General features: G+C 51.7%; 6 protein-coding genes across 6 annotated transcripts; 3 read left to right on the top strand and 3 right to left on the bottom strand.

Moving 5' to 3' along the window:
* Nucleotides 1-376: 376 nt before the first annotated feature.
* Nucleotides 377-3,264, bottom strand: NUU61_010164 (uncharacterized protein; the record flags this gene model as incomplete). The annotated part of the gene is made up of 2 exons (XM_056660689.1): nucleotides 377-2,045; nucleotides 2,078-3,264. The coding sequence occupies 2 exons, from the start codon at nucleotides 3,262-3,264 to the stop codon at nucleotides 377-379; spliced, it is 2,856 nt and encodes a 951-aa protein (XP_056507187.1).
* A 913-nt stretch (nucleotides 3,265-4,177) lies between these two features.
* Nucleotides 4,178-7,621, bottom strand: NUU61_010165 (endopeptidase La; the record flags this gene model as incomplete). Its single annotated transcript, XM_056660690.1, has 3 exons — nucleotides 4,178-4,333; nucleotides 4,393-4,610; nucleotides 4,666-7,621. 3 exons carry the CDS (start codon nucleotides 7,619-7,621, stop codon nucleotides 4,178-4,180), a joined length of 3,330 nt encoding a protein of 1,109 aa, XP_056507188.1.
* Nucleotides 7,622-8,034: 413 nt separating this feature from the next.
* On the top strand, nucleotides 8,035-9,786 carry NUU61_010166 (putative mitochondrial DnaJ chaperone (Mdj1); the record flags this gene model as incomplete). Its single annotated transcript, XM_056660691.1, has 4 exons — nucleotides 8,035-8,244; nucleotides 8,299-8,554; nucleotides 8,596-9,547; nucleotides 9,621-9,786. 4 exons carry the CDS (start codon nucleotides 8,035-8,037, stop codon nucleotides 9,784-9,786), a joined length of 1,584 nt encoding a protein of 527 aa, XP_056507189.1.
* Nucleotides 9,787-10,367: 581 nt separating this feature from the next.
* Nucleotides 10,368-13,497, top strand: bro1 (putative signal transduction protein BroA; the record flags this gene model as incomplete). The annotated part of the gene is made up of 2 exons (XM_056660692.1): nucleotides 10,368-10,645; nucleotides 10,707-13,497. The coding sequence occupies 2 exons, from the start codon at nucleotides 10,368-10,370 to the stop codon at nucleotides 13,495-13,497; spliced, it is 3,069 nt and encodes a 1,022-aa protein (XP_056507190.1).
* Nucleotides 13,498-14,442: 945 nt separating this feature from the next.
* Nucleotides 14,443-15,124, bottom strand: NUU61_010168 (histone deacetylase complex subunit SAP30 Sin3-binding domain-containing protein; the record flags this gene model as incomplete). The annotated part of the gene is made up of 2 exons (XM_056660693.1): nucleotides 14,443-14,868; nucleotides 14,942-15,124. 2 exons carry the CDS (start codon nucleotides 15,122-15,124, stop codon nucleotides 14,443-14,445), a joined length of 609 nt encoding a protein of 202 aa, XP_056507191.1.
* Nucleotides 15,125-20,167: 5,043 nt separating this feature from the next.
* On the top strand, nucleotides 20,168-21,403 carry NUU61_010169 (C2H2-type zinc finger protein; the record flags this gene model as incomplete). The annotated part of the gene is made up of 1 exon (XM_056660694.1): nucleotides 20,168-21,403. One exon carries the CDS (start codon nucleotides 20,168-20,170, stop codon nucleotides 21,401-21,403), a length of 1,236 nt encoding a protein of 411 aa, XP_056507192.1.
* Nucleotides 21,404-21,976: the final 573 nt, after the last annotated feature.

The following is a 21,976-nucleotide window of genomic DNA, read 5'->3' on the forward strand; positions in this document are numbered from 1 at the left end:
CAACACCCAAAGACAGAATGAGGACCTCCCGTGGGAAAATATGAAAATAAGAAAAAGCAACAGGCTAGGACAGAGACAAGAAACAGACATAACAATCCACCAAGATGCAAATAAGAAAAAGGACTTTTTGGACTCCCAAAAAACTTCGCCGGCACGCCCGCCGTCGGTGCAAATGCCTTCGAAGAGCTGTCAACGCGATGCAAACGACGAAGAATACGCTGTACAAGCACAGAAAATTCAAGGGTATCGAGCGCTCGGCCCTGGAATCAAGGGCTGTTCAATAGAAATGGGACGTGGGTTTGTCGGTTTTCCCTGGTCGGGGACTTTGGTGAGGAAGAAAATGGTCAATCAGAGCTCGAGGTCAAGAGAGACAGGCTCATGAAAGATCCGCAAAAGAGTTTGTAAAAGCTGGATTAAGTGGCAACCGCGATGCAGAGAGAGACAGTGTGTGTTGGTGATGACCGGGCTCAGGCTGAATCGGAGAAGGTTGTAAATGATGCGATACCATGTCATTCAAAGCCGGGTTAATAGGCAACCGTGACGCAGAGAGAGACGGTATATGTTGGTGACCAAGCTCAGACTGCACCGGAAAGAATTCTAGATCCTTCGAACCCGGGTTGATGGGCAGTTGTGATGCAGAGAGAGACAGTGTGTGTTGGTGGCCAGGCTCAGACTGAATCGGCGAGGGTTGAAGACGGTGCGATAGCAAGTCTTTTGAAGCCGGATTAATGGGCAATCGTGACGCAGAGAGAAACTGTGTTGGTTGTTGCTGGTTGGTCTTGGGCTGGATTGGAGAAGATTGTGGGTGATGAGATAGCACGCTCTTTGAATCCGAAGGAAATGATCTCTGTCTGGGCATTTCCAAAGCCGGATTAATAGGCAGGGCCGAGAGGAGGAGCGATGGCATGGAATGTGAAGTCCCGTTTGGCGTGGGCTCGGGAATGACTCTTTCGCCGGATGAATTGGTTTTTTTATTGAGTAGGTCGGCCGATGTTGGGTCAACAGAGAAACTGGGATTTGGGGAGTCGTCCAAGACCGGGGATTGTGGCCGTTCAGTCGACGGTCCAGGGCGGGATCGTGGCAAGCTTGCGGCTAGTGATTTACCAAAGGGTGCGGGTTCTTCCGGTACTGATCGCTTATCCGGCGAGTGACTGAAACCACCATTGGCCATGGCATGTGTCTGGAAGCTCGAGGGAACTTCCTGCTCTTCAAGCTGAGGCTCCGAGACATGATTGTTGGGGCGAGTGTCCAGACATTCACCCATACTCTGAGACTCGTCGTGATTCAAAGTGGACGTAGAAGAATGTCGAGACGGAAAGCCTGCTTCCCCAGTTGAGTCTGCTAGCGTAAGGGTCGACCTCTTTCCTAGATCATGATCTTCGGGAAATATGGTTTGTTGTAGATGGCCATCTTGTGTTTTCAGATACGGGCGTTCTAGTGGAGCGTTGTGAGCGGCGTATTGGCTAACAGGCTGCATCACAGTTCGAGATGGAGGAATTGTAAAATCGGGAGGTGGGGGGCCAATCCAGTTGCCCTTGAATGGAAGAGGTCTGGGCTCATTGCTCCACGACTCGAGTGGCTGACGTGCTGGTGGCATTTGCGACATCTGCGCTGGCAGATATCTGTGAGGAAATATTGAGAGGAGCTCCTTTGCAGCCAGTCTGTGTCGTGGAGTGGAGCTGAGGCAAATATCAACTATTCGCCGGTAGTAATTGGGCACCTTGACATCGTCGCCGAGATACAGAGGTCGGGGCTGACGCTCGGGCTCATCTTCTTCAACCGCCAATGCCCACAGGGTCATTCCCAATTGATATAGATCCGTTTTGACGCCGATGTACATGGATATTCGTTGGTTGCTTTCAATCTTCGCGGCAATTTCCGGCGGCTCCCACCCAACAGGACAACCCCTGCGGTTGATGTCGATAATTTTGGCATTGTCCTGGGCATCGACCACAATGTTTGCCAATGTAAAGTCACCCTGGACATAACCCGACTCGTGGATCTCACAGAGACCCCGGACGATTTGCTTGGCCCAGCGCTCGCGTCTGGCAAAGGCAATTCCCCCCGTTGTTCGTACAGGATGTCGACCAGCGCACCCTGATCGGCGTAGCTAATCAGCAAGCCCTTGACGACCTCTTGCCGCTCATCAACCACAATTCCCTCCACCTGGATCACACTGGAGGAGCCATTCAGCGCATGCAAGGCATTTATCTCGTACAAAAACTCGTCCACCGTATCTGGTCCCGGAATCTCTTTTTTTATATAGGCATGTCCGCCAAGCCGCACCTTGTAAACAAAGCCTGATAGGTGGGAGTCAAAATGCAAAAGATGCTCGGGAACACACCGAGCACCTTGCAGGTGTCCAATGCTGGAGATTGGCGGATAGGGGATGGTCTCATTAACATCCTCCGTCACATGAACATGCAGGCGGCCATCACGTGTCTCCAGCTTGAGGTTGGTCACGGTATCATAAAACTGAATTTCCAGCAGCGATTCACGGATAGACTCATAGACTCGAGAAGACTTGTCGCGTTGGTACCGCAGCTCCTTGAGGTCCTGCTCAAGCGAATCCGGGGGCGCATCTCGATAATCGCACGAAATGGTGACTCGACGCCATCGGTTCGGCGTTTCCGCATAGGTGACGAAAAACTTCTCCCGCTCCGATCGATCCCGGAAATGCATACTCAGATTCAGTATCCATCGCTGCTCCAGCTCCATATCGAGCGTGTCCTCCGCGGGCGCCACGGGTGCATCAGTTGTCACGTCAGGCTCCCAGTCCGCGGGGGAATCGGGTTCCTCATTTGGCTCGGGGGCTTCGTCGACCGTGGTTGCGAGCGTCGGGCCGGGCCACTGAACCTCGGGCGCAGATAATCTGGGGTCCACGGCCGATGGTGGAGACTTGGTTCTCTGGGTACTCAGCGGACGGCGGTCGGCCGAGTGAGCCCGCCGATGTTCGGGCTCCAGGGGTGCGAGTCGGTCGCGTCGTTCCGAGTTCTGTCGTTTGAAAGTCGTCGATCGAGGTAGACCGACGCCCACACGCCGCGAGAGTCGACGGGTGAGGTTGTCGGACTTGGCACGCGTACTTTCAGAAGAAGTGCGGTGGGGGTTGTGATTCTCCGCGGGAGAAGAATCTCGATCGTCGCGGCCCAGCCATCGTCGCAGACCCAGGCGATGCCACATGCTCTGCTTGGGTGGAGGCCCTTTGTCGTCTAGCAGACCCAGCCGCGTCGGGCTACAGGAGCTGTTGGCAATAGAGATGGCCATCCGGCACAACGCAGTCGCTCTGTCGTACAAAAAACGACTCGAACAACCCGCTGGCCGAAACGCCGTCCATAAGAAATAGAGACCAGATCCTGGAAGACAGAAATAAATAAATTAAAAAAAAAAAAAAGAAAAATCATGCACCCTTCACAAAGTCCGGATATCAATCCAAAGAGCCGAGTTATGTCAGATGAAAAATCCGAGGGTCAACAGTCAATCGGGCGCGTCGCACAACGTCGGGTTGCAATGAGCGAGGCTGGGAAATCGAGCAGGAGGAAGAGATGTCGGTGAAGTCAACACGTCCGGGGCATAAGCCTGAGAACAAGGGCTATGAAGAAAGAGATGGAAAGAAGACAAAAAGCAAAGAAAAAAAAAAGCTGCAGTTGATGTGTTGATCTGCAAGGCTTTTCCTGAGCACAAAAGCACAGGGGATCAATCAGAGCGCCCTCAAGGGAGACTCAAGGGAGGAAAGATGAAACAGAAAGATGATTCATCCAACTCGCACACATCCAAATTTCAAATGAAATATAGTCGAAAATTCGGGAAATTCGAATAAATCATAATGCTCATAACAATAATAAATAACAAATGACGCTGCGTTGCGGCCTGACGCCCGTGCATGATTGGAAGTACGCCCGACTGGATACCTGAGGCTAGGGACTGTACCCTATAGACCTAGTTACCCTAGTTACCCTAGTATACATCCATATACATCCATGGATACTATATCTACTTCCAAGTAGAAGTTACAGACTCAAGGAGTGGAGGACCTTTGCACAACTAGACAAACCCACAACTCCAAGTCCATGCATTCCGTGGTGGAAAACACTGACGCCATGTACAATCCCAAGAATCCACAAAAAACTATACACACACAAAACACGGACTATATGTACCATTTCACACGGACTATACCTCACGCATCATCTTCTCGGTCACCCTTCTCGGATGGCTTGGCAAGAGCCTTTTGCCAGGTTGTACGCGCAGCATTCTGGTCGAGATTGGGGAAAAGGATATCAAACACTTCCGAGTACCAGCTCACCGGGTGGCCCTCGATACCCTTCTTGATGTTCTATAGAGGGAAATGGTTAGCATTTGGCCAGGGGTGTGAGGGTCTATTCCAAAACTCACCTCAGGTAACTCCAGCCAGTCGGACGTGTTGTCGGCAGGGAAGATGATCTTGGTCGCGCCAGCCCGACGAGCAGCCACCGTCTTCTCCCGCAGGCCGCCAATGCGCAGGACCTTGCCCGTGACCGTCAATTCTCCGGTCATAGCAACAGTTGGCTCAAGAGAGTGATCTAGGGCCAAAGACAGCAGTGAGCTCGCCATGGTAATGCCGGCAGAGGGGCCTGGAGAAAGTGGTTAGTCAATCACAAACACATTCGAAAAGGGTATACCACATACCGTCCTTTGGAACCGCTCCCTCGGGACAATGCAAATGCACCTTGGCCTTTTCAAAGAACTGATTTTCAGGGAATTGCCGGGCCATTACGGACTTGGCAAACGAGTAGGCAATGTGCGAGGATTCCTTCATGACGTTTTGCAGATTACCCGTGATTTCGAGTCCCGGCCGCGACTGGTGAGTCAATGTGCTCTCCAGGATGCACTCGACGTACAGGGCTGCACCACCCATGCTAGTCCATGCAAGACCCATGGTGACACCGGGGGGGAACCGGTCGTACAGACGGTCGGCAGTAAAGACCGGGGGCCCAACGTAGTCCTTCAGGGTGTCCTTGGCGATTTTGAGATGCACGCTGTCAGGAACCTGGAGGGCAAGGCGGGGAGTTTCGGTCGTGGACTTCTCGGGCTCGTGAGGAAGTTCGGCAGGGTCAGACGGTTCATGCTCCTTCGACTCCTCCTGAGCGGCTTTTTCCTCGTCAGTCAGCGCCGCCTCTTCCGGCAGCACCTCCTCGCCCAGGTCCTGGACGATATTAAATGCTGCCTTCCGGTACACCTTCTCGATTTGCTTCTTGAGGTTGCGGACACCGCTTTCGCGGCAATAGGACTTGATTAGTTCCTCGATGGCATCCTCTTCGAGGTTCACGTCGACATCCTTCAATCCAGTCAGCTCCCGAGCAGCAGGGGCCAAGTATCGTTGAGCGATGGCCATCTTCTCGTCTGCCACATAGCCTGACAGTTCGATGAGTTCCATCCGATCCAACAACGGCCGAGGGATGGTGTCGGTGACGTTGGCCGTGCAGACAAAGAGAACCTTGGACAAATCCACGGGGACATCCATATAGTGGTCCAAGAATGAAGAATTCTGCTCGGGATCAAGAAGTTCCAGCAAAGCAGAAGATGGGTCGCCCTGATGACCGCGCCCGATCTTGTCCACCTCATCAATGAGGATCAGTGGGTTCTCGGTCTGACACTTTTTAAGGGCTTGGATGATGCGTCCGGGCAAAGCACCCACGTAGGTCCGTCGGTGACCCTTGATTTCGGCAACATCGGTCAAGCCACCCACGGAGAAGCGGTAGTACTGTCGGTTCAAGGCGCGCGCCACCGACTTGCCGATACTGGTCTTACCAACACCAGGCGGCCCGACGAGGCAAAGAATCTTTCCTTCAACAGTTCCTCGAAGCTTCCCCACCGCGATGAATTCCAGGATGCGATCCTTGACGTCCTTCAAACCGTAGTGATCCTCATCCAGGACAGTCACCGCATTCTTGATGCCAAAGTTCTCCACACTCTTCTGGCCCCAAGGAATCTGGGTCAGCCAGTCCAGGTAGTTGCGGGTGACGTTGAACTCGGAGGCAGCAGGTTCCAGGTGTGCTAGCTTGTTGATCTCCTCGTCAAAGACCTTCTTGACAGCCTCCGGCATTGCGAGCTTTTCCGCCTTCTCCTTGAATTTTTCCACCAGCTTGTCCTTGCCGTCAGACTCAATCCCCAGCTCTCTCTTTATACCCTTCATTTGCTCCATCAGCCAATATTCCCGTTGACGCTTTTGAATCTTGGCCTCGACGTCCTTGGTAATCTTGGACTGTAGCTGTGCATTCATCAACTCTCGTTTCAAGACAACCAGGGCCTTGGGAAGTCGGTCCTCCATCTTCATGGTCTCGAGCACTTCCTGCATCTCATGCAATTCGCCCGCGGAAACGGCAGCAGCAAAGTCCGCCAACTTGGCGGGCTCATCACTGAGGTTTCCGGGGAATTGATCGGTGTATAATGCTGAAATCTGGTCGCGGAACAGAGGGTTCAAGGTGGCGATTTCCTTGCACACGTTCACAATCTCACTGGTCACGGCGCGAATAATTCCGCTCTTCTTGTCATACGGCTCCTCCGTCAGATTTTCCACACTAACCAAACTGACCGGATATTTCCGTAGGAAAGACGTGGGTTCGTAGTGGTCCTTGGGCGCGGGCTCAGGTGCGCCTTCTTCGAAACTGGCCACGACATCACCACGCTTGTCCGTTATCTTATCCTCCGACGTACTGCTTTTGATTGTCTCCGCCGGGGGAAGCAGCGACGAAATTTTGATGCGACGATGAGGGTAGAGGACTGCGGTCACACCGCCTGCCTCGCCACGAAGAGGATATGCCGCCGTGATTTGAGCAAATACTCCAACGTCGTAGACGTCGTCCAGGTTTTCGATCACGTCACCATCGGCATTGTCGTCCTTGAACAAGAAGGCACCCACGTACGGCTGGCCTCGCTTCATCATATCTTGGATTGCGACGGCGACATTCGGGTCACGGATTGTGATGGCCTTGTAGAATCCCGGGAACAGCGGACGCTTCGCAATGGGGATCGCCATCACCTGCGGATAGACGTCCGGAACGGCCGGCTTCTGCAAAGCCCTTTCCCCAGAGCCTTTCTTGCCCTTCTTCCCATTATCGTCATTACCACCATTACCACCGCTTGCGCTGCTGGGCTTGGAGTCGGCCGAACCACCGCTAGGAGGGATGGGAGATGGCGTCTGATTTGAATCGCCCTTCCCATCAGCTGCGTTGGTATCCTTCTTCGCATCCTCCTCTAATCCCCGCTGCTCTCTATCACCAGAGGACCGGTCTTTTCTCCGTGCGGAGCCTGCCTGTTCGGCAGGGGCGTTCTTCCCTGAGTCGGCTGCTTTCCTCCGAGACTCAGGAGCTCGCTCTATATCCTTATCATCTTGGTTCGTCTCTTTTGGGTCCTTTTGTTCCGGGTCATCCTTTTGGTCCTCTGGTGGGGGCTTCTCTTTCCGTCGAATGGAGCTCGAAGAGAACGTGCGGGGGGACGACAAAGGGCGACCGAGGTGCACCGGAGCTAATGCGGATCGAAAGTTGGCATTATATCGTGGCGAAGCAAGAAACGGCCGACGAATTAAGGCACGAGATGTTTGATGGAGCGCAGCTCTCCAGGGGAGGGTCTGGCCGCGGAGCATGCTCCTTGAGTCTGCGAAGGTCGGGCGGTCGAGAAAAAGATAAAGAAAGAAAGAAAGAAACACGGATGGTGCTAGAGAGAATGGTATAGAATAGAATTGAGGAGAGCCCGTAACGCAGCTCCAGGAAACACGAGAGAGAGAGGAAGCGAGGCGAAGGTCCGCAGTCGGAGCATTGCTTCAGTCAGCAGCTCTTTCATCATCGTCCGGCACAATATTTCTCCGAGGAACTTCTCTGCCGAAGAACTCGAAGATTCTCTGCGATCAGGAGAGCATTGGTGGTCCCGGGTGTTTGGTGACTTTGTCCTTTCCTTTATCGCTTGAAACCTCCTTTTTTCTTTTCATTGAAATTTTCATTTCTCTCCTCACCTGGATTCTGGCTTCGACAGCCAACCGCTGTTCGGCCATTACTATCCATGAATCCATCCGCAACATTGCCCAAGGCCGCGGCCCTCCCCGCGCGTCTGCTACGGACAACACAACCATGCTCGAAACAGACCTCCAGTCAGGGTGTTCGATCGTCGGGTCAGACGCGATGTTATCACGCGACGATCTCTGCTTCTCCGGCGAGAAGCCTGCGGGAAGGTATCTCTAAGAAGAAAGACGGTATCGCGCTCTCGGCTAAGGTATGTGGCTTTTCTGTGTTTGGGAAAGATGATAGCTGACCATCACATGGACAGACTTTTCACACGACTTCCCCTCTCTTGGCCATCTCCGATCCCTACAAAGTCCTCGGCGTGGAAAAAAATGCGTCAGCGGGCGATATCAAGAAGGCCTACTACGGCATGGCCAAGAAATATCACCCAGACACCAACAAGGACCCAACAGCGAAAGACAAGTTCTCGGAAGCCCAAACCGCCTATGAATTACTGTCCGATGCCAAAAGAGAGAGAATTACGACCGCTTTGGCTCGGCTGCTTTTGACCAGAATGGTGGGTTCGATCCGAGTGCCGGCGGTAATCCGTTTGCCGGTGCAGGAGGGTTCCATGGTTTTGGTGGAGGATTCGGGGGTGGCTTTGGCGGCGGCTTTTCGGGCGATATCAACTTCGAGGATCTTTTTGGCGCCTTTACCGGAGGAGCACGCCGCGGACCTCGTGGTCGTCGCAACCCATTTCAGGAACAAATCTTGGTGGGTGAAGATATCGAAGTGCAGACCAACATCTCGTTCATGGATGCCGCCAAAGGTGCATCTCAGGATATTGTCATCACTCCCTTGACACAGTGTGGGACCTGCAAAGGTGATGGGTTGAAGCAAGGTTCCAAGCGGTCCCAGTGTCGCCAGTGCAATGGGTCCGGTACCCGAGTTCACTTCATGCAGGGCGGGTTCCAGGTGGCTGCAACCTGCGACTCCTGTGGTGGGACTGGAATGACCGTCCCCCGCGGGTCTGAGTGCGGTGGTTGCCACGGAGCCGGTGTGGTTCGGGATCGCAAGACAATCCAGGTGGATATCCCTGGTGGCGTGGAGGATGGCATGCGGCTGAGAGTGGCCGGAGAAGGTGATGCTCCTCCCACTGGGACCTCCACCGCTCCTGGTGCCCGGTCCCAGCGCGGTGATCTGTATGTGTCCATCCGAGTCGCCCCGGATCATCGGTTCAGTCGCTCGGGCTCCGACATTCTGTACACCGCGTCGATTCCGCTCACCACGGCTCTTCTGGGTGGCGAGGCAACGATCCCAACCCTCGATAATGAAGTCAAGGTCAAGGTGGCGACTGGTACCGGCACTGGTGATCGGATCACGCTTTCGGGAATGGGCATGAAGAAGCTCGGCGGCCGAGCCCGCAGTTTCAATCCGACGGGCGATTTGCGGGTTGAGTTCAAGGTCGCCATGCCCAAGTACCTGACCGGCAACCAGCGGACCATTCTAGAGGTCCTGGCAGACGAGATGGGAGACAAAACGGCCAAACGGACCATGAACTTCAGCAAGGAGAGGTAGGCCCATACTCCGGGGTTGATATCTATATGTATGCTTGAACGACTGATACTGACCTGATCCCTTCATTAGTCCTCCTTCCGACTCGGACTCGAGCGACGCGCATAAAGGAGAAGGGTTTCTGAAGTCTGTCTGGCACCGACTGACGGACAAGAACTGTGATTCTTCCAAGTCCGATGCCAAGGACCCGAAGGATGCCGACAAGAGCGACACCAAGGATGACTCGAAGAAGTCTTGAAATAACAAAAAAAGAGAAGGCCAATGTAAATCTCCATGTACTCTATATCCTTTTGGGCTGTATTTACCTCAATGTCATAGCGCCGGCGAGAATTGGGGACGCTGTATTACTAGGAGTGCTAGAGAAACTCTCTACTTTCTTTCTTTATTTTTTATTTCTTCTAGAATCTATAAAAATTTGGAAAGTTTCCCGTTGATTTGGAGATGTGCGGTATACTTTGTGGGGTGTATGTTTGGGTTGGCGCTCATCACATCCCACCTCAGCACCTTTTTCTCCAAGGCAGCATCCCTCTCTCCCTCTCGCCCTCCTCTTCCTCGTCCTTTCTCCTCTCTCTCCCTCCCTCTTATTCTTCTTCTTCTCTTTCTTTGCCATCTGAATTGCCTTCGCCAGCAGAAATTCGATCGACGTCATTACCAAACTGATCAGCCCCTAGGCGCCGACCTTCCGCCTCCCTTTACCCCACAGCCTTTCGATCCCCTCAGACACCAAGCTCCTACCCCTTGCGCTCGCGCTTCTTTGTCCTCGAAGTCCTGATATATTTGGATGGGAGCATCTCGCTCTGGGGAACCATCTGAAACAAAATGGTTCAGTCTCCGATGCTCTCGTGTCCGCTGAAGCAGACCAACGAGATCGACTGGATTCAACCTCTCAAGGATTACATCCGACAGACCTATGGAGAGGACCCCGAGCGATACACTCAAGAATGCGCGACTCTCAACCGACTACGGCAGGATATGAGAGGTGCAGGGAAAGATAGTGCAACCGGTCGCGATCTGCTGTACCGATACTATGGTCAACTGGAGCTGTTGGACCTCCGGTTTCCGGTTGACGAGAATCACATCAAAATCTCATTTACATGGTGCGGGGCCTTGACTCTTGCTGGATATAGTAGCGTCTTACTCACTGTGCCCACTCTCTAGGTACGATGCTTTCACTCACAAACCCACGTCTCAATATTCCCTGGCCTACGAAAAAGCTTCCATCATCTTCAACATCTCCGCCGTCCTCTCGTGCCATGCGGCCAACCAGAATCGTGCCGAGGATGCCGGACTCAAAACCGCGTACCATTCCTTCCAGGCATCCGCTGGCATGTTCACTTATATCAATGAAAACTTCCTGCATGCGCCGTCGACTGATCTCAATCGAGACACGGTGAAGACTTTGATTCATGTCACGCTAGCCCAGGCGCAGGAGGTGTTTCTGGAGAAGCAAGTGGCAGATTCGAAGAAGCCCGGGTTCCTGGCGAAATTGGCGGGCCAGGCTGCATATCTCTACTCGCAGGCCGCGGAAACAATGCAGGACTTTGTCAGCAAAAACGTGTTCGATAAGGCGTGGTCGATCGTTGTGCAAGCAAAGGCAGCGCACTTGGGTTCCATTGCATCCTATTTCCAGGCAGTCGCGGAGGCCGAGAGCGGATCTCATGGGGTTGCCATCGCTAGACTGCAGATGGCTGACAAGCAAACCATCGCTGCTTTGGGCTTTGCCAAATCATTCCCCTCGTCGGCTCCAGTGACCTCAAATTTGACGGCGGAGGCCGGGAGCAACCTAGTGGATCTCATTAAACACAACCAGTCCAAAGTGCAAGCCACACTCGCCACTTTGACCAAGGACAATGATTTTATCTACCATCAGCCGGTCCCCAACGAAGCTGGTCTCGCAGCAGTTTCCAAGCTACCTGCCGCAAAGGCCATTCCAGTCAGCGAGTTGTATCAAGGACAAGACATCCAGCGAATCATCGGGCCGGACATCTTCCAGAAGCTCGTGCCCATGTCTGTTACGGAGACTGCCAGTTTGTACGATGAAGAGAAGGCCAAGCTGGTTCGGGCAGAAACCGAAAAGGTGGAAACTGCCAACGGCGAGATGGCTGCCAGTTTGGATTATCTGAAACTGCCCGGCAGTCTCAACATTCTCAAGGGTGGCACGGACCAAGAAGTCACCGTGGATGAAGAATTTCGCCGCTGGTGCTCGGAGCTTGCCGGGCATAAGCCGTTTCATAGGGCGTTTGACGACCTTCAGGAGGGCAAGGCCGAAGTGCTGGCCCAATTGGACCAGTGTTCTAAGCAGCTGGATTTGGAGGAGAGCGTGTGTGAAAAGATGCGGTCCAAGTATGGAGCAGATTGGACTCAGCAGCCCAGTAGTCGACTCAACACCACGCTCCGGGGTGATGTTCGGACATACCGAGATACCGTGAATGAAGCCAGTGCTAGCGATTCTCAGCTGTCAGCCACACTGCGACAGTATGAAGGGGATTTCGACGAGATGCGGTCTGCGGGGGAGACGGAAGAGGCGGACGTGCTCTTCCAACGAGCAATGATCAAATCCGGATCAAAGCACGGAAAAGGAAAAGGTGGAGGCGCTAGCCCGGCAGAGGGCAGTCTCCTGGATGATGTTTATGATGAAGGCAGCATGTCCGTTGCGGAGCAGATTTCCAAGGTGGAGGAGATCTTGAAGAAGTTGAACCTGGTCAAGCGTGAACGGTCTCAAGTACTCAAAGATTTGAAGGACAAGGTAAGCGCGCTCCTTTCTCCTTATCCCCACCATTGCAAGTCTCACCCTGCAGCACAGGTTCACAACGACGACATTTCAAACGTTCTGATTCTAAACAAGAAATCCATCACGGGCCAAGAGAGTCAGCTCTTCGAGGCTGAGCTCGAGAAATTCCGGCCTCACCAGAATCGGCTCTTACAGGCGAACCATAAGCAGTCATCCTTGATGAAAGAGCTTACAAAAACGTACGGCGACTTGTTGCAAGACAAGCGAGTTCGATCTGAGCAGTCCAAGTATGAAACCATCACACGGCAACGCAACACAGTGATGGCTCGGTACAAGAAGGTCTATGAAGCTTTCAACGGCCTTTCTTCCGGCATCGTTCAAGCCCGAACATTCTACAAGGAGATGGGTGAAAACGTCGAAAGCCTCCGAAAGAATGTCGAGACCTTCATCAACAATCGCCGGTCCGAGGGCGCGCAACTTTTGAGTCAAATCGAACGCGAAAAGGCCAGCGGCGTCTCGGAACAGGATGACCGTGAGCGAGAGAAGCTGCGTCAGTTAATGGAACGCCTTTCCACGGAACCCAAGCCATCATCGACCTCACCATCCACGGGATCTGCCGCTGCTCCATCTAAAATTAAATCGCCACCCTCCTCTATCCAGACACCATCCTATTCAGCCACGGGCCCGTCTCCGAAAATGTCACCTCGCTACCCGCCCCCCATGCCGGGAGCACCACCCCACGGGGTTCCCCCCTCACACTCCCCCGCGCCCTATGGACAATACATGGGAGCCGGTCCGAGTGTACCATATGTTCCTGGGCAGCCTTTCCAACAAGGCGCGGCCGCCCCACTGTCTGAGGGCTACAATCCCATGGCATACCCTTATCAGACCCCCGTGTCTCCGCCGCCGAACCAGCAATTCTTTTCTCAAACGCCTGCTCCGTATGGTGGCTACTCCGGAGCCAGTCCGCCGTCGACGACGGCTGCAGCCCCTCCGCCGTCGCACTACATGGCTTCTCAGGGGTATATTCCACCCCCGCCTCCTCCACGCCCGCAGCAGACCACCTACCCGCCCTCCGGGGGCGGTCCGTATCCCTCGGGTCCTGGTGGCTATGCACAGAGCAGACCGTATGGACACCATAGAACCCCTTCTCAGTCTCAGTCTCAACACTCCTCGGCCACCAATGACCCGTGGGCTGGTCTCAACGCTTGGAAGTAAGCGCAGGCTTGTTCTGAAGGGGGTTAATTATGCGTGCTTGGATGCCGCATGGTGTGAGATATCGAGGGGAAAGCGAGGTGAGGATTGGCATAAATCTCGGCGTTAGATTTTTGTGGATTTCTTTTGATGAGTTTCCCCTGATTTGGCTGTCTTATCGCTTTGGGTTTTTCTTGGGTTCGACTTTTCTCTTTGCGAAGTCGGCTTGGATATCTATTCTTTTCGTTTTATTCGAAGCGCTATGCTGTGATGTACATGATGGACGAATATATACTCTTAGCACTTGATTTTCAGTTGAGCTACCGTTCATTCTCTTCTACAAGCCTATAAAAAGCTTGGTGATTTGGATCACATACTTGATCTTGTCCATCCGTGGATGGTATAGTGTCTAGGCATACTATCAGAGATGGACTATTCTAGGTAAATGGAGGTGAACATCAACCATCTATCCAGGTAGCCATGCTAGATGAATAGGTAAGTGTATCCAAATATAACGGCATGATTTGCTTCAGAATTGCGCCGTCATAAACCAAAATTTCTACCCAATTTTGCCGGGTTTAGAAGCCCTCGATAGCCATTGTACCATATAGACTATGTATCAAACAGAACAAGAGATAAAAAGAGAGAGAGAGAGCATTAATCTAGCCACAAAAAAAACACCCCAACGCCAATGGGTATCTTGTTATAAATCAGAAAAAAAGAGTACAAGAGGACAAGGACAAGCCAGATCAGACACCAGATCAGCGTCGGACCAGACAGAGAAGACAGATCAGTACGCTCACATCGTGGCTGTCACCAGAGCGCGAACAAACGAGACGCAGGCCCCACGGCCCAATTGGACTTGCACAAGCATAACAGAAAAGAGTATATACCGCAGTGTTTCTTTTCTTTTCTTTTTTTTTTCTTCCTTCATTCTGCCAGGTGACAGAAAAGATGAAGCAAGGAAAACTACGGCTGAAACCTCAACCGAAATTGACGCCCTCGTCTCTCCTCGCGCACAGTATACAGAAACCGGGCAATGGACTCCTGCTCCGAGAGGCCCGCACTGTTAAAGTGTTTGCGGACCACGAGCGCGAATTGGTCCTTGCTGACGCGGTCCTGGCCGATGATGCGGCGCAGCGAGGAGTCGTCGACGGAGCCGGCGGAGGCGGGGTTTCGATCGCGGGCTGAGTGTGAGTTGGAGTTGGAGTTTGATTGTGAGTTTGAGTGTGAGGACTGGGCGCGCCGAGCGGCCAGGGAGGTTGGCGAACGCAGGCCGATGCCCTGCGAGAGGACGATGCGGGAGTAGTCGTTGGCGAAGGCGCTGGGAGTGGGCAGTTTGTGGACGTGGCGGTAGGCATGGAGGATGTCGAGAGGGAGGTCAGACCATGGTAGCTGTAGATTTCAAAGAAAAAAAATGTGTGTCAGCCGAGCTTCTTTCAATTGAGTAGGGTGAATTCAGACGTACTCGGGGTTGGCCCTCCTGCTGGTCACTGCCGGCGGGGGCGCTGGTTACTGCATTTTTGTCTTTGGTTGCAGGACCATTCTTGCGGCTTTTGGAGGCCGTGGTTCGATATTCGCGAGTGCCGCTTGAGGCTTCGGACCTCGAGTCGTCGACGAGAGCTGTGGTGCGTTGACGCGGGGGAGCCATGATGGGCGGAGCTCCAGGACAGGGCGATCCAGAGTGGCAGCAAGTCTAACCAATGACTCAGGATACAGAGAAAGAGACGTTAGACGCAAAATAAAAAAAAAAAAAAATAAGAAGAAGAAAATAACACCTCAGCAGCTGTGTGAGATCCGCGATTACGGTGCTGAGCTCGACCCCGTGGGTGTTCGGGCGGCCGCGAACGGCAGAATGACCGCATCGGGGCGGATTACTACAGAGCGCATTCGGGATATACTTGGAATAGATAGGGATTGCATGGGAATTGTATAGGGAATTGCATTGGCACTGTAGGACAATCTGAATAGGTTGTTCTGTTCTTCTGGGAATGTATATGCCTGTGCATTATTTCCCTGCAGTATTCCACAGCGAACATCTCGAGAGCCCCCACGGACTTCTCACCGCTACATGGGAAAACTCCGCAGTCGGACAGGGGTCGGAAATAATGCGGGACAATCTCGCACCGCGTAACCGGATCATGGACCCCGGACTTTTCTTTTATCCTTTTTCCCTTAAAAGGTGAAAATAAAAAGGAAAAGGAAAAGGAAAAAAAAAACGAACAAAGAACCAAGGCCAGGACCGAACCACGGGAAGAATGTCGGAGCCAGAGAAGAGAAAGAGAAAGAAAACCAAGGGACTCGGCACAGCAAAGCCGAGGGTTTCGCCGAGTTCGGGCCCGGCTCACACGGGACAGAAAAATCAGGGGCAAAGTCGCCTGGCTTCTCTCACCGAACCCCCTTTGGCCCAATTCTTCTTCGAGTACTTGCCCCGGCTGAAAGAAAAAAATAATAATTATAAAAATTTTTCATGCTATCTTGAGGCTTAGCACTTCACGATATGCACCCACAATTTTTGACAAGTGCCCAATTTACCCCTCTGATTCGTCGATTTATCTGACTCACGATCAGCGTGGAGTACACTAAGCCCCGCAATCAGCCAGAAGGAAGCACGCCTGAGTCCCTCCGTCGCAAGTTGGCGCGATAATGGCACCATTAGGCCATTAGGGGGGGGGACATTGGTGTAAGTCCGAGTTCATCCGATGATTTTCTGGCTTTCCCCCTTTTGGCTTGGCCAGCCCTATCCGGATCTGAGGAATTGGTACCTGCAGCAGTTTTGGACTTGGCTTCTGAAGGTCTCAACGGGTTCACCGAGTAATCCATCCAGAGAAAAAAAAAATCATGAAAAATAAGAATGAAAAAATTATATCGTTCATATCTATGGTTCAGGGCCGGCAATATCAATGACGTGGCGGCACTCCCCCCCCCCGAAACCCCCATAACGCCCGACACATTCCTTCGAGATAGAATGTTCCATCGCTTATCAAGGACGATCAGGAACGCCCTGGAGAAGTCAAGCCATGACACCATGGGGCCCCCGAACGTGCTCTGGGCGGAGAATGAGACGATAGACTGGGCAACGGCGGGGAAAAAAATCCTTCATATCCAGATATCCTCCAAAGGGCTGAGAAATGATCGCATGTGAATCCGCGGGGGGGGGGGGGGGGGGGCGAAGAAAAAAAAAGAAAAATTTGCCCGGAAGTCCCCAGTTGGATCCGCATCTCTATAGCGCACGTGAATGTGCGAGAGGCCAGGATTCCCCAAAACGACGGTCATGGATAGATTCGGCGATGGGGGTAAACCAGGCTGGTAGAATGGGGCTATGTCAACAATGTAAATCCTGTGGGGGATTCCTTTTTTTTTTCTGTTTTTAGCGAGTCAATAGCCCCCCCCCCCCACGGCTGAAACGGGGCAGAAAATCTCTGTTCCCCTATCTATATTTTATTTTATATATATTTCTGGGAAAAAGCCCAGAGATAGATCTGCGGTACCTTGGCCATAGCGTGGTCTATCCCCCAAGGCGTGAAGTGGGTAACCCACGAGTATGGGGAATAATTCACTCACATATTTTGGAGATTCCAAAGTAGAGCTGTAGAGCTGTATTCTCTACAGGACACGGTGATACAATAGTGAAAGTATACCACTATCCTACTAATACAGTAACTAGGGTTTACTCCCAGAGATAGGACAATCCATTCGGACTCCGGACCGGCCCCGGTGATATCAGCGTGATGCGATCTGGCGTTACCATTGGAGCAGGCTGCTATTCCAGAAGCTGTGGATCGTGGATCCCCTTGGCGTTGGGGTTTAGGTGCGGCCGTGGCAATATCATTTCCCATGATAATTGTGAAGTAATCGAGGCCTTCCAATCGTATCGAAATTCAGGTTCTTATGACGAGTCCATCTGATGTGATCATGGTGACTTCGCGATACTTACCAGGAGTAGGAATTCAGTCATTGCCCACGCACACACACTCTCTCTCTTCCCCGGACTCCCCCAGTCTGACTCTCCCCGCATTGAGAACTGCCAAGAATCAATGTCACCCCAAGCGAGACTCGAGACAATGGGACCCCTACGCATGCGGAGGGGACCCTACTCTTTTCTTGGCTGATGGCTGGACCCACGGGGCTTGTGTACCCTCGGATAGGGAGGGTTTCAATATGAAAAAAAAAAGAAAGAAAAAGAAAGAAAAAGAAAGGAAAAATATATATAAAAAAAAAAGAGTCGAGGACGATCCGAGTGATTCGAAATGGAGTGCCAATCACCCCGATCCTTGTCGGCGATCCAACCGTCGGAGCTGAGGAGAGAGGTTGAGACGTCATGACTCGCAAATTTTGAGTCAAAAATGGAGAATGATAGAATGACGAAGATAAAGGAATCAAAGGATTGTCCTAGGATTGACCTTGCCCCCCTCGATTTCAAGGTTCAACGATCAGCCTTGTTGAGTTGATGATCCGCATTGCCCGAGGGTATTCCACCAACCCAACGGGCAATGGCGTGATGGAAAACCTTGGGAAGTATCCAAAGATGCAAATCCGATGTCGGTAAATGCTCAGAGTCCCCCCGTGCGAACTGCCGTGGGGAAGCTGAGAATGAGTTGGGGCTTGCGGGGGTTGAGTGTCGACCGTGTAGGGTTATCCCCCGCAATCGGAGGAGGTTCGCCGATTCCTACTGAACAAATGCGAATTCCCCACAATCACATTAGATAAAAGATTGATGAAATCATGAAATTGGGGGTGAACGGAAGTTGGGTCCCGGTTAGTCTTACCCTAAATATCATCTTGACATAGAGATCGAGGTCGAGATAGAGAGGGATAGACCAGTGACGGTAAAAAGCGGGTAATTGCCCCTGGGACAACTCTCGCTGTAGATCCCCCGAATCCGGAGCCCCCGACACTTACGTCCTGTGGAATTTGGTTCCTCATTCCTCAGTTTGAATTTGAATCATCTAATGACCTACTCTAGTGGTTCCTTGATAGTCTGGATGGCCAGGATCACCTGGATTCCTGAGACACGGCTGAAATGACGAGAAATCAAGTTATGACTATTTCATGCGTAAGATCTGCCACTAACGGACGGGGATGCAGGTGGAAAGTGAAAAAGGGAAAAAGCCAGGGTGTCCAAGAGGGAGAGAGAGAGAGATAAGACCAGGATCATGGGGTCCAAGAATGCCTATCTTTCTTTCTTTCTTTTTTTTTTTTTTTTTGTTTATCCCCGTGGGTCATGGGGCTATTTGATTATCAATGGAATGAACTCGAGTCTGGGGGTATGATCAATTGAAAGTAATAGCCTCATCATTCGTCCGGGGTATTTATAGAAAAGAAAAGGAAAAAAAAAAGGATCAGCCAGGCCGGCCCATCTCTCATCATCGTGTATCATCTTCCGTCTGTTCCGGGTGATAAGACACTTCCCCAGCTGCTTTCTCCAGATGCGCGATAGCCGGCCTGGGGCCACGCACTCGCAATCACGCCACACGATTCTTCAGCAAATTATGAGATAATCCCGGAGGACCTTTTGCGAAGGTCTCCACATTTTTTTTTTTTTTTTTTTTTTTTTTTTTACTGTGGAGTACTCCTATTTTCTTTTTCTTTTTCTTTTTCTTTTTCTTTTTCTTTTTCTTTTTCTTTTTCTTTTTCTTTTTCTTTTTCTTTTTCTTTTTCTTTTTCTTTTTCTTTTTCTTTTTCTTTTTCTTTTTCTTTTTCTTTTTCTTTTTCTTTTTCTTTTTCTTTTTCTTTTTCTTTTTCTTTTTCTTTTTCTTTTTCTTTTTCTTTTTCTTTTTTCTTTTTCTTTTTCTTTTTCTTTTTCTTTTTCTTTTTCTTTTTCTTTTTCTTTTTCTTTTTCTTTTTCTTTTTCTTTTTTTTTCTTTTTCTTTTTCTTTTTCTTTTTCTTTTTCTTTTTCTTTTTCTTTTTCTTTTTCCTTTTTTTCTCTTTTTCTCTTTTTTTCTTTTCATTTTTTCTCTCGCCTAGTAAAAGAGGATCATAATATTGATATGGATATTGTTCCAAGTACTCATGTATGAGGCTAGAGTAATCTATTTCAATACCGAGATGTGCAAATCCAGAAATCGCAATTCTTTTTTTTGCGTAAAAGACAGAGAAAGGATTGAAATTTTCACCCAAATTTTCAAAAATCGAATAAAAAACAAAATCGAATTTTTTGCCCCAGTCCCCCTTCCCCCACACGGTCTTTGCTCAACCTTGTTGCGATCCGATAAGTCTTTTTCTTTTTCAATTTTTCACTCCATTTTTTCACTGTCTTTTTCCCAAACCCGTTTCCGACTCGCCCCCTTCTCCCCGATTTCTCCCTTCCTCATTTTTTCCCTCCATTTCCCCCTTGATTTCTTCTTTATTTTATCTGCCCCAGATCGTCATCTCCGGATTCTTTTCTCCTTTTTTTTGCTCTCTTTCTCTCTTTCTCTCTTTCTCTGAGTTCTCTTCTCTCTTCCTCCCTCATCTCCCCCCCCCCCCCCCCCCCCCACATCAATTTGGGGTCCCGCCTTGCACATCCCTCCGATCCCGATCGCCTGAAATCCTCGGGTGCTGATCACTTCTGGGTTTTTAGCTCTGGAGACCCCTGCCGTGATAAATCACCCATCCGCCTCGGCTCCTTGCCCCCCCCCCTCCCTTTTCTCAGCCTCTGGATCATCCGGTCATAAACCCCCCGTCTTGTCCCACTTCTCCCAAGAGATTCACATGCCACCACCGGCCTCTTCAGCGGGTTTCTCTAATCTCTTGAACCCCCAAGACGCAGACGTATCTGCTCAGCCTTCGGCTCCTTCTGATTCCAACTCGTCCATGGCCTCTTCTGTGAGCCTACTACCGCCTCTCATGAAGGGTGCTCGTCCTGCGACCGAGGAGGTCCGTCAGGATCTGCCCCGGCCCTATAAGTGCCCTCTCTGTGACCGTGCCTTCCATCGTCTGGAGCACCAGACCCGCCACATCCGCACGCACACTGGCGAGAAGCCCCATGCCTGCCAGTTCCCCGGCTGTACCAAGCGCTTCAGTCGCTCGGATGAACTCACCCGTCACTCCCGCATCCACAACAACCCGAACTCGCGCCGCAGTAATAAGGCTCAGCACCTGGCAGCAGCAGCGGCCGCCGCTGGCCAGGACGCGGTGATGGCCAACGCCAATATGATGCCTCCGCCCAGCAAGCCCATGACGCGCTCTGCCCCGGTCTCTCAGGTCGGCTCTCCTGATGTCTCTCCGCCTCACTCCTTCTCCAACTATGCCAACCACATGCGGTCGAATCTGGGCCCGTACTCGCGGAACACCGACCGTGCTTCATCCGGCATGGATATCAACCTGCTGGCCACGGCCGCCTCCCAGGTTGAACGGGATGACCACATGGGTTACCACGGATCGCGGCATCACATGTACGGATCGCGTCATCACAGTGGCCGCGGGCTGCCTTCGCTGTCCGCCTACGCCATCTCCCAGAACATGACCCGGTCGCATTCCAACGAGGATGATGATCCCTACTCATCGCATCGCGTGAAGCGTTCGCGACCCAACTCGCCCAACTCCACGGCCCCCTCGTCCCCTACCTTCTCGCATGACTCGTTGTCGCCAACTCCTGACCACACCCCGTTGGCTACCCCGGCGCACTCTCCGCGTCTGCGTCCCCTCGGAACCAGCGAGCTGCACCTGCCTTCCATTCGGCACCTGTCCCTCCAGCACACGCCGGCCCTGGCTCCCATGGAGCCTCAGCCCGAGGGCCCCAACTACTACAGTCCTGGTCATGGCAGCATGGGCCCCAGCATCACCGACATCATGTCCAAACCAGACGGCACGCAGCGCAAGCTGCCGGTTCCGCAGGTGCCCAAGGTTGCCGTGCAGGACATGCTCAATCCCACGAACGGATTCTCGTCCATGTCATCGTCGACCAACAACTCCGTTGCCGGCGGTGACTTGGCGGACCGTTTGTAAGAATTTTTTCCCCTCTCCCTCCCCTATTGATGCCTTGAAACTTGTGTTATGCGCGCTACGAAACCAATAGACTTCTGCATTTTTTTTTCTGTGCTTTGCGGGCATCAACGGTGTCAAATGAACGGATCGGTTTTCTCTCTTTTTCTTTCATTTTCTTTGATCTGGTTTCTGTTTGACGGCGTCTCGACTCAATAGACGGATTGTGGATTTTTCTGTGGATCTTTTTATTTCCTGTCTGATTTCTTTCGAGTCTAACCTCAACGTCTCTCGACGGTTGTGTGATTCTCCTCTCCCAGACCTGTGGTCTCTTTCTCTTTCTGATTCTGCTTCTTTTTTTCCCTACTTAATTGCTGAACCCGCGCATGCACGGGAAAAATGAAGAAAATTTCAATTATCTGGATATATTCTCGGGTCTATGGGATGTGGTGTCGTAGGCTATAGAGATCCCCCAGCAGAGCTGTCTTGCATGAATACCTTGGATTGGCTATTTTCCTTGGGCTTTTATGACTTGGAATACATCTACAAATATTCAGTCTACTCATATATGATGATGGGCTCAGGATTTTCTATGCA

This window comes from Penicillium alfredii (assembly GCF_028826965.1).
Source record: "Penicillium alfredii strain IBT 34128 chromosome Unknown utg000012l_segment0_segment0, whole genome shotgun sequence".
NCBI classification, from domain to species: domain Eukaryota; kingdom Fungi; phylum Ascomycota; class Eurotiomycetes; order Eurotiales; family Aspergillaceae; genus Penicillium; species Penicillium alfredii.